Source organism: Varroa destructor, unplaced genomic scaffold (genome assembly GCF_002443255.2).
Source record: "Varroa destructor unplaced genomic scaffold, Vdes_3.0 BEIS01000001.1, whole genome shotgun sequence".
NCBI classification, from domain to species: domain Eukaryota; kingdom Metazoa; phylum Arthropoda; class Arachnida; order Mesostigmata; family Varroidae; genus Varroa; species Varroa destructor.
Genome location: NW_019211454.1, coordinates 31,642,233 through 31,656,465, shown reverse-complemented (window position 1 = coordinate 31,656,465; position 14,233 = coordinate 31,642,233). Strand labels below are relative to the sequence as shown.

The following is a 14,233-nucleotide window of genomic DNA, read 5'->3' as shown; positions in this document are numbered from 1 at the left end:
ATTTTATTTAAGCCAGCCGATTGTATGACTGACTGTTTTTACAATACAGGTACTAAGTTGGCGACAGAACCGTTCGAATCGTGCAACCCGTATTTAAGTACGGGGTAACTAATTATGCTGTTGTTTTGTGTCACCTTAATATCATCGGATAGAAGCGTTACTGAAGCGAACATCGAATCGCTCTATCAGGGTGCCAATAAAATTTTCCCAGACGAAAAATGGGCTGGTGTATAACGTAACCGTGTGTAGAAAACGTTTAACCCAACTTCTGTGCGTATCGCATATACAGTTCATCGGCCATTAACCCTCTATTAGAAACTGAAGCAATCATTTGATTGCACTAAATTGAGACCTTACCCTAACAGATATTCTACAACAGGCAGGTGATTGTTATCACCTGAATACCAGTCTGTAAATGACAGTGCGTAGTGTACGTGACCTTCAGCTATACTACCTTTAACTATAATTGCGCGTATCAGCTCTTCTCTAACTGATTTGAATTATCTGCCACCAAGACGGTATCCTACAAATTTTAGTCGGAACCAAAAAGCAATAATAAGCTTATGATAATAAAGAGGATCACTGCAAGTAATTGGGCACTAGCTGCTTGAGGTAACTATCATACACACATTCCTGTGAAGGCAATCCGATAGACTGCTCCCTATAACAACTATGGTCAACATCGGGTGCGAAAAAACGTGCTGTACAGTTCAATTTAAGATTGTATTTAGACAAATTAGGGAAAGACTTAAGCCAGCATCCGGATCGTATTTTTTTTTTTTTGCTGTAATTCAGTTAGGGCAAAAAGGGCGCTCAGGAACGATCTCATGAATCTCGATAGCGACGGGAAAAAGAAAATGGATGAAGTTATAGTACATATGATATTTCTATTCGAATGTATGTACAGAAGGTGTGTTCGTCTATATATTAAAGAAAGTTCCCACGACTAGGTACCAAATGAAAAATAGTATATTTTTGGTCCTGTGATCTTGCTACGTATTACTTTCGTCATACGCACTACCTTCTCTTATCTATCAGCCCACTCGTACATTGCTCCTCGCCAGACTTTCAAACGTGCGGTTCCTAATTTCAGTTACTGCTGATTGAAAGAGGCAAACGTTTGCTGGGGCAGAAAAGCCGCAGAACATTGAGGGTCGAGCAAAACTTCTCAGTCGAAGTCTGGAAGGATAGTTTTAACGATGTTTGCCATGTGTGGCATCTTGAGTTGCCACGTAGCGGAATGACCTGATCTCGTTTGCCCGACTTTTCCTGTTGATATAATGCTTGACTCCGGACCAAACGAATATATAGGACAATTGTCTAGTTCACAGGAATCAATTCCTAGTAAATCTCCTAGCCAACGCAGAACACAAGTTTTTTGGGTGAAGATCTGAGTCGACCCTGAGCCTTGGCTTCTCTTCTGGAGCCACCTATTCTGGTCTCTTATAAGACCGATGTTCGGACACGACTTTTCGTCGCTAAAAATCAGCCGTTGTGGTAGCGTTATGTTTAACACCGTGTGAGATATTGCGATACAGCGTTAAGCCGTATATTTTTTCTAGATTCAGAAAGCTAATAGGATAGCTAAGCTCTAAGTGTCTGTGTAAGCCTAAAGGGCTTAAGGTGGTTAATGATAGTCGAGTGATCGCACCCCATATCTCCAACCGATTCCTGAGTTTCCTGTCGGTCATTTTCCTCCAAAAAATGCCTTCAAATTGTCACTATCATAGTGCATCCTATACGCTACATATACCGTTTTCCAACGCTGCGAACCACTTCTAAGCAGTCCTTTTAGTGATAGCGTTGTTACCGTACGCGAAGGAAATATAAGACAAATGTGTTGGCAACGATTTGGCTTCAATATAATGCATAGTACAAAAATGACTGAAAATGTACTTTTTGTTACGCCTGAAATATCTCTGAAGAATTCCTTCGAATTTAGATTATACTCACAAAACCTTATGTTCATAGCATGTTGTCAAAGAGAAAATAAAGCGGCTTTAAACGCTAAACGCAAAAATAAATCATTAGAGGGGAAGTGAAGGATCTTTTCTCGAAAGCACGGAAACTTCCCAACCTAACATACATGTATACCATGCGTAAAAATATCAAAGGACTTGCAACTTATTGCGATAAAATATGCCTGTTTGAACAGTACTATGTAATTGGCTTGTAGAGGGTTTGAAGAACAATTATTTAATATGTAATCATAGTATATTCAATATGAAAAGGAAGATAACCTAAAAATGGTATTGTAGTTACGTTTAATCAGTTTTATCAGTAGTTTAATCAGTGACCTACATTATGAACGCCATGAAGACATTTGAGCCAACGAGGCAATCCTAGTAGGTTACCCGACACGTATGTATTGTTAGTAGTAGTGCAAGTTGTTCATTGAGTTAGGATTGGCTAATACCGCGGAAGAAGTTACAGATAAAATGGATTTATCTTAGCCTGCGTGAATTACTTGCATAAGATGTGATGGTAAATTACAACGGGCCGCTAGCGACAGGAGGCATTCTAACTAAGCAGAAACATTGCCCCACAAGGAAAGTCCGTTTAGTTAATGGTGTACCTGTCGACATAACCTACGTAATCCCTATCCGAAACGTTCAAGGTGGTATCCAGTTCAGTTTGACACGTTAGTTGCAAGTTTATCTCCAACCGTGTCACTGGCTTCCTTATAGGATGCTAGTCACATGACCTCCATGGCGAAATCGTGGGAGCCAGATAGAGCTCACAAACGTTTGTGTGTACACAACGGAGTAATCACATTTTGACATCAAGCGAGGAACATCTGCTTGAGCTTTGCAGAGCAAATTTTCGTGACTAACATTAGAAGTGCCTTCACGTACCTTATCTTGAAACCCTCTTCTTCAAGGTATCTCTGAACGTTAAGCTATTGGAAATCTTCAATGAGAAGGGTTAACGGTTTAGATATTCCGTTTGCTAGCCGTAAGTCCATCGAGGTAAGTAGCATTAAAATGCTTATTAGCTGAATGTTTAAAATCGCCAGCGCTAAAAGTCTTCGAATACTACTAGAATACGAGGTCTTGGGTGGCGAGAACCAAAAAGTTTCGGAGCATTCGATGGAATTTCAAATACAAATGTCCGCTATCGATACACTTTGATGAAACGAAGACCATCATCCGAAGACTATCCAACATCAGCATTTCCAATCGCTTCTAATAGATATATATTCCGTTGATTCTAGCCAGCCACAGAACGCTAGATAGCACCAAAATTGAACAATGAAAACTCTATCGACTTTGAACGTCCGCTAGTTTCTAAATGGCTGTTTTTATGATAGCCGGGCTTTTTAAGACTATAGAAATTTACATTGGAAAGTGACATTGGACTAGCGATATCGTCCACCTTGTTCCTTTTCGTTGTTCCCCAAACAGTAATAAATATGGTAGAGAGATGTTTCAATACGTCTTGGTTCAGTAGAGAATGCTGTACGTAAATTGTACGCATATATCGATATGGCTGAGACGGCTTCAGTTGAATTTTCTATAGAACTAAGTCGCACTGTGATATCGAAGAGGCTGAGCAAAGATACGAATTTTCAGTCATAATCTCCTGTGCGGCACTCCTCCTAGATGTAATGGTCTAGGAAAAGCGATAGACGCTGTCGTAGCATTTCAATAATTACTATGCTTTCAATGTGCAGCCATGTTTATTTACGCTCGCAGGCAGCCACTTGTAGCTTTGGTGGGCGTCAAGACGGCTTATCATTCCTACCGCTAAGACGTAAATGTTTTATTTGGTTGAACGTTGTAAACGAAGTGGTGGCGTTAGAGTAGGGTATTATGCCAGGCGTAATTAGCTGAATATCGCTCTTAGCTCTCGCGGTGTATTTCAATGTTATTGGTCCGAAATCCCTTGATAGAGGCTATTTCGTACAATAGTTAGTTTATGAAGAAGCTAAGTCTCCAGCTATTTCCCTCGACCTGCTGAACAAATTATTTTTTCACTACAACACAGTTGTAATGTTGCCAACCGTTGTTACATAAAATTTACGCTGATAAATAGACGCACGTGTTACTAAGGAAACAATATATATATATATATATATATAAATTGAAGGTTTATTGAGTCGAGTCTTGTGAGATTAGTGCATATGCACGCGTACGTAGATGGTTGGAAATCCACAAATCTGCTGTATGTTTAGCTCAGGCCATATTTCTATCTTTTAGAGAAATTCGTTCCATCATCAGAAATACGTGTAACGGTGTCAACCAATAATAAGTAGTGACGAATTGCCTTCGAGATGGAGAAACATTAACGTACTTTCTCACTGATTTAGCCGCTCAAGTTCGAACTTATGTGAAGAGACCCCATTCTTGGAGGGGGGGCCTGTCGTGGTCCATATAAATTAATTATTCCAGCATTCAGATGACTTGCTGTATAGCCATGGTGAGTTATATATCTTCTTCTCCCTTACTAGATGCGGACTTTTCAACTGTTAGAGGTCCTTAATAGGGCAAGACTATATAATAATACTACGTTATGAGCGTACTACAGTTTTCTGATATTAGTTAATAAGGCTACTTGAATGGTAACAGTAATTGTTGTTGTAGCTATTGCATTTGAGTAATAAAACAATGTTTTGAGTATATTGAAATTATATTAGCCTGCCTTCGCGTACCTCCTGCTGCATTGACATACATGAAATAAACATTCCTTAGCTATTACTCTCCAGAGATTTGTATCTCCTCTTTTTTTCGACATATGCGTATTTTATTCAAGACAAACACTCTTAAAACAACCGAGGCATGCATTCGACGGTCGAGGTTTTCTGCACAGTGTACTAAAGCATGGCGGGAACAGCGGCTAGGCCATAAATTTTACCAAACGAATCCGTGCATTTTTACGTAGCAACATTTAAACTCTATTAGTTTTTCTTCGTTTTGATATGCCACGATAACTAGTCAGATTTGTAAAATCAGCCTGAAGATACTCGTCTCGCTGTCTTCTTCCTTATACCTGTATGGCTAATCAGTGTTACGGTGGCTTATACTGAATGAATTTGTGTCGTAAAACTCATAAATAGATAAATTTACATTTTGATATGAAAAATATACGTAGCGAAAGATTGTATTGGCCCATCTCTCTCTCGTTTATTTAAACGAGGAACAAGCCTTATTTTCCGTTTTTCTAAGGAGGGCCTAATTAGATGGCTGAACGGTTCAGACTTATTCTCAGATGGCTCCGACTACAATACAAAAATATTGATTAATTATCAATGAATTACTACAGTTACTTCGTTAAGTACATCATCGATTCGGAATCGAGGGATAAATTTCCATAGGTCTTTCCAGTTGCTTGTTGCTTAAGATAGAATCGGTTCGCCTTTGACTGAGCAAAAAAGCTAAAGTTGTAAGAATTAATTTATGTAATTTGCCATATATTGTACCCAGATATTGATAATCGTACATAATATTCAGACAGAATTCATATAACTGCCATGATCGCTCCCAAAACTGGGCTGTACTTTATAAAGAACACGGCGATTGAGTAAGGGGAAAAGTTTACTCAGTTAAAATCCTTATTTAGCTTTTCCATTGTAAGTTAAAATACGTCGCCGAAGATATATGTTTCAAATATATCAATGGGAACAGGGTTGATAATTATAACTTTCCGTGCGTGGCCTCGCTGTTCGATTTTGTATGTACTATATTAGTTTCGCGTTAATATATACATTATATAAATATACTAAACAGAAATCCCACAGATAATTCCTTTCGGACTTAATGAATGAATGTTATTTTACGGGTCGAGCCCCGAAGTAATAATACTAGTAAAAGAAATACTCCATAAATAATACCTGTGAATATCGGGCACGCTGAAATTTGACAAATGTAATGTGGGCTACGCTCAGATACAGACGTCTTGAGTGCGTTTCGCTTTTATAGGTTTAGCATTTGACTTGATCACCATGATTATCGCGACTTCGCCCTTTTTGCCTGCCCAGTCCGATCTGAAGGTGCAGTAGATTTTTCTAAATATCGCTGCGTTATTATGAAAAAGAACAGTCTGTTTTTGCGAGCCTTCTATTGACGTATTCTACTCGTCGTTTCATAACATTCATAAGGAACATCTTTACGAAAGCTTCTGCTTAGATATACTTACCCAATAGTTACTCAGTGGCAGGGCGAGACAAAGTTAGACATCTTGGATACGATTTCAAGCTATATGAATGTCCGCAGAGGGTAAAATTAACTAGAATAAACTAAACTCTAGTTAGATTAGAAAAACCTTAAGAGTGCTTCCTACGTAGCCTCGAAACAGGAATTTAATTCCAGGCACCGTTCATTGAGAATTTAAAGAAAGATGCAAAGCTATAGCAAGCAGTGCGCTTCACTCAATACGATTTGTAGATAAGCCAAGTGTTTTTCTTTACAACAACATTCTCATAGTTACGCTTTATATCATCGTGACCACGTAGAAAAAACAAACATCGCTATTCTAGGTAAGCTATTTGCTTTTTGTTAAAATGAATACACATTTGAAAAATCTCAGTGAAAAGGTGATAAATTAGTACACCGTGTAGTTCTCTCAGTTGAGGCACACTTCTAATCTACCTCGATTCTATTCTGCCTAGACCTAGACTGATATATAAAGAAGCAAATGTCAGAAGAGTCACATATTCTAATCTATGATTCCTATGGGGTTTTTTTACGTTGTCTGTATAGTCGAAATACGGAACTGCTTCTGGTCGGCGTTATCACATGCCTGGGCTCCAGTCTACTGTGGTCAAGTATTGCATTTTCCCTCGACGGGTCCCAAAGGAATTCTCCTCACCACTTTGTTGGTGACGGCAGCGAACACGGCCAGCAGCACATAGCCCATATTAAAGAATCAGGAACGAAAAGTAAGTGATTTCATCGTTGGGAAACCTTGTATATATGTATCTATTTTAAATGCAAAATCTATATTAATCTAATTATAATCTAAGTTTCCAGATGGATAAATTCGACCTGAATGTTTAGAATACAACGCCTCCGAAGTGAGCTGATTTTTATCATTTCTGACTGACTGCCCAGTTCTCGCTGGACTTAAGTGGCGCACTTCAAAAATGTTGTTATAGCCTTACATTGGGCGGAGTTTCCCAGTTCTCTACTGCAAACTGTTGAACTCTCCGAAACGATAAATTTACCACCGAAGCATACATAGACTGGGGACACGGTTATGCTGAGCAGACAAAGCATGTCACGCATACCACAATTTCCTTGTCATTTTAAATAATAGACAAATAAATTTTTATTCAAGCAAAGTGTTATATACGGATACGTTTGTTACGAGCAATAAAGCTTATCGTATGAATATGGAACTATTATTATATCTGATTGCAGAAAGCTACATGTAGTTTTAAAATTAAAACTAAACACTATGTAAATATCAGGTTGAAATCGAGCGTCCTCGCTTACTGAGGCTGACTCTCGGCTTTTCCACATGAAGAAAGGTCGTCTTTTAGGGCTTATCTTACACACCGCATGTATCTCACTAATAATCTACAACAGCCCCCCAGTTGTCAATCAGTATCTGGCGCATTGATCCCTCTGTTTCTCATCACGTCGTCCATGAGCTAAATAAACTATAACCGACATGTATACGTAAACATGATTTCTGATCCGAGCCAGTATTTCAGTGTACTATGAGGATCATCCTGCCACTCTTACCCATATGATTTAATTCGTAATTTTGGCCGTGATTCGTTCTGTATCTAATTATTTTTTAAAAATTGACGATAATACTATTACAATTATGTCGTTGCCCTTTTTGCCATAGCCTGTTCAGCTAGGTGTACAATTATCAAAAGTGCACGTGAATTAAGCTCGCCAGTTTCTCTAAATGCAAAGGATGCCTTATTCCTGAAAATACCCAAACAATCGGAGGCGCATTGCACCGAAAAACGGTAGAGTTCGACTGCAACGGTACGCAACGCAAGACGCAGTGCGGCGTTCAGGCAGACACATACAAATGCAAGCACCGCGTCTAGACGGGCAAGACAGAGAAGACACGACAATTAAGAGACTGGAAAAAAAGAAACACCTCAGGCGGTCATCTTTGATAGCCACGGCAATGTCTGTGTAGCATTGTGGAGAAAGTATATGGCGCGATATTGCATCCCTCCTATGTCAAATGGAGCCCTTTTGTAAAGTGGTTACGAACGATTTCTAATGACTCAGTTTCAAATATTTCTCTTATAACGTTATATTTGACAACGCTGTTCGGAATGGGGTGATTGCACCCTTGCAATGAGGACCCACTAAAATTACAAGCAGTGAATGAAGGCAAGTGAAGTTGAATTATAATGAGAAAAAAAAAGATGTCTATTCAAAGTAACAAATCGTGTATAAAGGACGCTGCGCTGTAGCAAGCTATGAGTGCATTCATGTTCTTGTTAAAGTGGATATCGATCGCTTCACCGAAGCGCGTATTTTCGGTTTCATTGACGTACGTAAATCATCGAAGATTTATGCATTGACTACGTAACTGGAATCAGTTCGACACAGAGATATTGCTGCGATATACAAAGAATGATACTAGGTAAAGAATAGGGCGCACACAGACGTAGAATACTAACCTTACGTTCTAAACGGCTTGTTTTGCCTTGTTTCAGTTTGTATATCAAAGGAGTGCGTAACAACAGGTAAGTATAAAGGCTGATAAGGAATGTTCTTTTTATATATTATTTGCATGAAAAATTGCGTTATTACAACGGCTACGTGTGTAGTTGACAGTAGCTGATTATTGAAGATTATATTTATCTCTTATCAGTCTTTTTATGTGACCTTGTCTAATTAACGTGAATACAGTGGTCCTAGTAGAATCTTGTTCAAAGTAGCGGCCGCCCTGATTCAAGCGTGTCTCTGTTAGCGCGTTCTACAGGTTTGCCGTAATGGCGCGGTATCAAGCATTCTATATTTACCTGTATGCTTACTGCGTACACGGGGTTGAGAAAACAATGAAAAGGTCAAAGCATTAATGACGGTTGGTCCCGTAACAGCCATAGGCAGATAGCTAACTAATATAAATCGTCTCTCGTTTTTGCCTTTCGTTATACCAGCGTCATCGTTGTTAGGAGCAATGGATGCAACGGCGGATCCATGCGACGATTTCTTCGAGTACGCCTGTGGAACCTGGAACAAGGCGCATCCGATTCCTGATGACAGGGCGACAATTACTACCTTCGAGGTGCTTGCGGACCAGGTTCAGCTTACTATCAAAGGTAACATGCATGTGTATGGGCAATGTATGTATGTAACTGTGAAAAGAAATATATTTATTTGAATCCATTTAACAAAGTACCAAAGACTATCATTATTTTATTTAGTAAGATAGTTTATGTTGTTGTATGAAAGGCGAGTGAAGCACCAGTTGATTAAGCCTTTTCCAATATGTATGGTACATGGCGAGGTAAAAGTTGTTCTGCAGTAGACAAGAACTTCGAGCCTCACCGCTATGAAATGTTATGTATTACGCACTGGAGAGGAAAGTTTGTGCTTGCTTCTTATGAAGATACTTATTATAGTGTGCTTATCGTATTATACAACGTCAGGTTGTCCAGCTTGTGGTTTGTACCTATTACGTGTTTGACAAAGCAAACTATTTTGGAACATATTTGGAATTGTCATAACTTAGTTCAATAGCAGTGTGCGGAACACCTGGAAAATGGTTGTTTGCGTCTAGCAGAACTTGTGCCTGTCGAATAAAGGACAACGTTATTAGCCGTTGAAATGGCTGATCTAGGGTGGAGAGATTCCATTAGACCGATTGTTATACAAACAGCTGTAAATTTTAATTTCAGTTCAGTTCTACTGAATAATTCACTTGTGTGCATTATTTGCAGATCTTCTAGAGGAGCAGGAATCCACGAGAGACAATGAGGCCACAGCGAAGACAAAGCGTATGTACAGCGCTTGCATGAACGGTACGTAGACGCCCACCTATTTAATTCTTAGATGCTTTATCTTGTTTCAGAATTTTATTACTGTTGCGGCTGCCTGGTTGGACGATAACCCAATCAATAATAGGATGCGTCAATCGCGATATTAAATTAGTCCATCGACAAATAAACCTCAGAGAATAGGGAATGATGTCTAGACGAGCGTTGCGAGACCATCAAACGAACCTATGAGAGCTATGTTTGCGAACGTACTAGACTGTCATTTATTCTGCACAACTTTTTTTCCAGCGACTTGTTCATTAACATCGTATTTGGTCACATTTGACTGGCATGTACATTTTATCGCATGAGCTAGCTTAAACTCTAAATCACTAGTCCCTCTAGAAGCCAAGCGCTAGAAGCACTAGAAGCCAAAGCTGGGCAGAAATGCCTTCCGTAGCAAAATTTTACCATTCTTCTATGGATCGAACTAAAAGGAGGGCTTGGAAACGACCCAGCTGAGGCACTGCGCTGAGATCCGTGCTCAGGTTTTAGAGAAACATTGATTTTAACATTAACTAATGTAACCCAGTTCGGAAATTCCAGAGAATGGATCGATAAAAGTGGGCTACTCTAGCTGTCGCCATAGCCGTTACGATTTTTCACTATCTGATTGTCGAATCCCTAGTCTCCTAGATTTTACTGGGAGGGGTTACTGATGCACGTCAACACGGCAATATGTGTGATCCCGAGCACAATGTATACGAGCCAGCCGACCTTTTATACCCGCGAGTTTGCAAAGAGATCTCACTCAAGTTGCGTTGAAATTCTTCAATGCGGCTAAAGGGTACCATACCACAAATATCTTCTTTCTATATTCGAAGGAGTACTTTGTTCTAGGTTCTTTTAGAGTTTTACAACGTCCCAATAACCAAATTTCAAAGCTATCAATAAAGAAATTAGGAATTATGCAATATAAATGATGATCTTTGCTGACGAATGTTAACTACTGATTTAATGTCGGCGTCAGCGGGCGATTTCCCGAACTAAGTAACATCAGCGGCTGGTCTGTGTGTAAATAAATAGGTAAGGTAATAATTCATGAGCATATAACTATAGCAAATAAATGTAATTGTGTGGTAGAGTTGAACTACATTGACGCTTATGAAGCTCGCTCGTTGTTTTCTTCAAGTCTGATTCAACACGAATCTGAGTCTAATCGATGAGTTCGAATAAAACGAACTTGCTAGCCGACCTAAACCTAACGATGATAGTCTGAAAAAACATCATTTCATCTTATCATATTATAACATAGCTAAAACTAAAATTGATACCTCGGTTCATGGGATGGCCGCAGCAAAAAAAATCTATAAAATTGTGGTACATAGTTAATTCGTTTTAATCGTTGTATAAATAAGTTGTGGTTTCACTGTGATCTCAAGCCATCGCCATTGTTATTATCATTTTATGATTGGCAAACCTTATACCATTTGGCCTTATTACTCTGAGATGAGATACAAACACTTGATAAACGAACCGCATGTTTCAACCGACAGCGTAATACGTCTCCTAGAATACACGGTATAAAAATGTAAATGGCATGACTATGTCCAGCCGCAGCAATAGTCTTTAGTAAACGTACCAAAAGACGCGAGCTTCGCTTTTCGCTTGAAAAATCAGGCTAAAGAAACACAGTATCCAAGCGGTTTACAAATCGTACTGAAGTACGCTGCTTCCGTTCCCGTCTAGTATGGAATAGATATTTCGAAAATGATTTATCTGCAGAAATAGATAACGAAAGATAGCATTTGTTTAGAATTATCGGCTTGGAAAATTTATTGCGTGATGCCGATTCGTCTTCTGCGGGAGTATAGCATGATCTATTTAGCACGAGATTATATTGAACAAGATCAAGAACAGCATCAATTGTGTAAGATTCCACAAGGGGGCGAAATGATGATACATGCTAAAACGAAATTACAATAACTACATGCAGAAAGACTGAAGGACCGTTCTGCCTTGTGGAGGTGATGCCTTTATAATGCCTAGTGCATTCGTTACGACGACCTAGATTAGGACCGTACATCACGCTTCAACATGATAATAATCGTATGATGTCTCAGATGGCTCCACTAACGTTTTTTGTTCGACTTTCAGCGAAGGCGGCGAGTGACGAAACGTTACGTACGTGGCTTGCGGACCTCGGAGGCTGGCCGCTTCTTAGCCCAGGTTCCTGGAACCAGCCCAATACAACGCTTGAGAACTTTATAGCTAGCCTCAAGGTCAGTGTCGACCCAGTGTACCCTTTTCGACGCGAGCAACAAAGCATAGATGTCTGGGTGATTTGGCCAATCAGATAGCTTAATTAACAAACCCAGTCGCTGCCTAAGGACTGATTTAATTAGACTTTGTATATATGATAAGTGTGTGTGTATTCTTCATTGACAGATAAAGGTTTTGCTGGCCCTGTATGTAACGATACAGCAATGTACGTGACACTGGTTTGAGTTTATGCCATTTACGCGACACGGCACATCGTGTGTTCTGCTAACTGTTAGTCAAATGCATAGAAAAATACATATCTGTAAAGACGGAAGAAACGAGCGATCTGTCTATGCATGCCGCGTATCAATGATCGCATATGGAAAGATATAAGGCGAGCCTATTTTGAGTCTGACTAAACATAGGTGAGTCAGGGAAGGAATCCCCGAGTTACTATACGCCTATTTTAGCTACAATGGATACTATATGGCGGCTATCCAGTGCACAGATCAATTGACTAAGTACTAAAGCCGTGGAATCTAGGGAGTTACCAAGCACGCGGTGTCAGAGCTGTGCGCATGCGGTGCGTAGTGATTTAATAACACGGGCCGTATAAGTAGTTCTGTAAATAACGCGCAGAACAATTGTCTGCTAAATGAAACCTGTCGTATTATTCAGACGGAAAAGTGCACTAATTGTGAGAAAATAATAATTTATTATAAGCTTGTGTCTGCAAACGCTATTCTTAGATTCCTAGTGTATGTGATCTATTTAGGTGAACTTCGATATGGCGGTGCTCTTTGTTGAGTGGGTGGGACCCGATGACATGAAGTCTTCGGTAAATATCATTCAGCTCGACCAAATGAACCCGGTAGGTGTCAGTTATACATGGATCGTCAATGCTGTCGAAAGATACATTCTAAAACTGTATGATTTTTACGCATTGTCACCGGTTCGGGTCGTTCATTAAAGAGTCGAGCGCATAGAAGAGGTTTGATGGCGGATTGTAATCCTATTTTATTGTGTTGTGATGGAAATCCTATTTATCCGTGTTGTTATTTAGGTTCTTCGTGGCAAGGACTGGTATATCGCAGAACGGTTTCACAAAGATCGCGTTGCCTATCGCCAATTGATATATGACGTAGCTGTGCTATTGGGAGGGACGGAACTTAAGAGAGATGAACTCTTCGAAAGTATAGACGAGCTGATCGCTTTTGAAACGGAGCTTGTTAAGGTTTGGAAAATTTACTCCGGCGTTTACCCTACGTATTCATAATAGTAGTGTCACGCCTTAAAGTGGCATCTAAAGGGGGTTTATTTCGACGATGCGGGTTGCGGATACTTTACCTAATAATCTTAGAATTGCAATGATTGCTATCGGTTCTCTGCGAAGCAAATTCGATTTTAGGTCAGAGTTAGATAACTTGTTTTTCGCGATTTTTTAGATCGGCGTTCCGGATGAAGAGCGTCATGACTCCGGCATGCGGTATAGGAAGCTGACACTTAGAGATCTCACAGAACTCGTACCTGCTGTAGGTGCATTTCTGCGTTTGACGTTTTTAATAGATAGCATTATAACAGATATACATGCAAACAGGCGTTCCGGAGTACGCGAATAGATTTTTCTGCTTTGTTTCGTGGCTAAGTAAGATACTATTGAAGACTATGCCAACCTTATGCTAATACGTGCACCCTCTTTTCACAGTGGACGTAATCGAACGAAATTTTCATGATGTATACCTTCTTCTCTTTAGTTCAATTTTACAGCTTTTCTACTTGAGGTCTTCAAAGGGATACCAGTAAATTTGACTAGTTCAGAGCCGCTTGTGTATTATTCGCATGAATACTTCAGGTAATAACATACACATATTCGATCGGACATGTTCAACATTATACAAACTATAGTATAGATTTCGATTGCTGTTAATGAGATTAGGCATAAAGATAAAGAGCGTAGCCATCGTAAAGTTTATTTATCGTACTCAGTTTAGCGTTTATATTTGTATCGAACCAATTATCAATTAGACGTTTTTTTTAATTTTTATATAAACGCCGATTGTAGTAAACAGTTAAATT

At 39.5% G+C, this 14,233-nt stretch overlaps 1 protein-coding gene and 1 long non-coding RNA gene across 17 annotated transcripts in view; one reads left to right on the top strand and one right to left on the bottom strand.

Moving 5' to 3' along the window:
• The window catches only part of Nep1 (M13 family metallopeptidase neprilysin 1), a 150,862-nt gene that overhangs the window by 45,336 nt on the left and 91,293 nt on the right, over positions 1-14,233 (top strand). For all 16 annotated transcript variants that reach the window (XM_086978401.1, XM_086978397.1, XM_022788350.2 and 13 more), the window contains 9 exons: positions 6,699-6,877; positions 8,630-8,659; positions 9,077-9,238; positions 9,860-9,940; positions 12,053-12,177; positions 12,933-13,028; positions 13,221-13,391; positions 13,603-13,689; positions 13,912-14,009. In XM_086978401.1, coding sequence (XP_086834527.1) covers positions 6,699-6,877; positions 8,630-8,659; positions 9,077-9,238; positions 9,860-9,940; positions 12,053-12,177; positions 12,933-13,028; positions 13,221-13,391; positions 13,603-13,689; positions 13,912-14,009 — 1,029 coding nt within the window. The remainder of the gene's footprint in view (positions 1-6,698; positions 6,878-8,629; positions 8,660-9,076; positions 9,239-9,859; positions 9,941-12,052; positions 12,178-12,932; positions 13,029-13,220; positions 13,392-13,602; positions 13,690-13,911; positions 14,010-14,233) is intronic.
• LOC147758514 (uncharacterized) overlaps positions 11,684-14,233 on the bottom strand; it is a 70,952-nt gene continuing 68,402 nt past the window's right edge. Inside the window, exon 3 of the long non-coding RNA XR_015319819.1 lies at positions 11,684-12,128. This is a non-coding gene — a long non-coding RNA (uncharacterized LOC147758514). The remainder of the gene's footprint in view (positions 12,129-14,233) is intronic.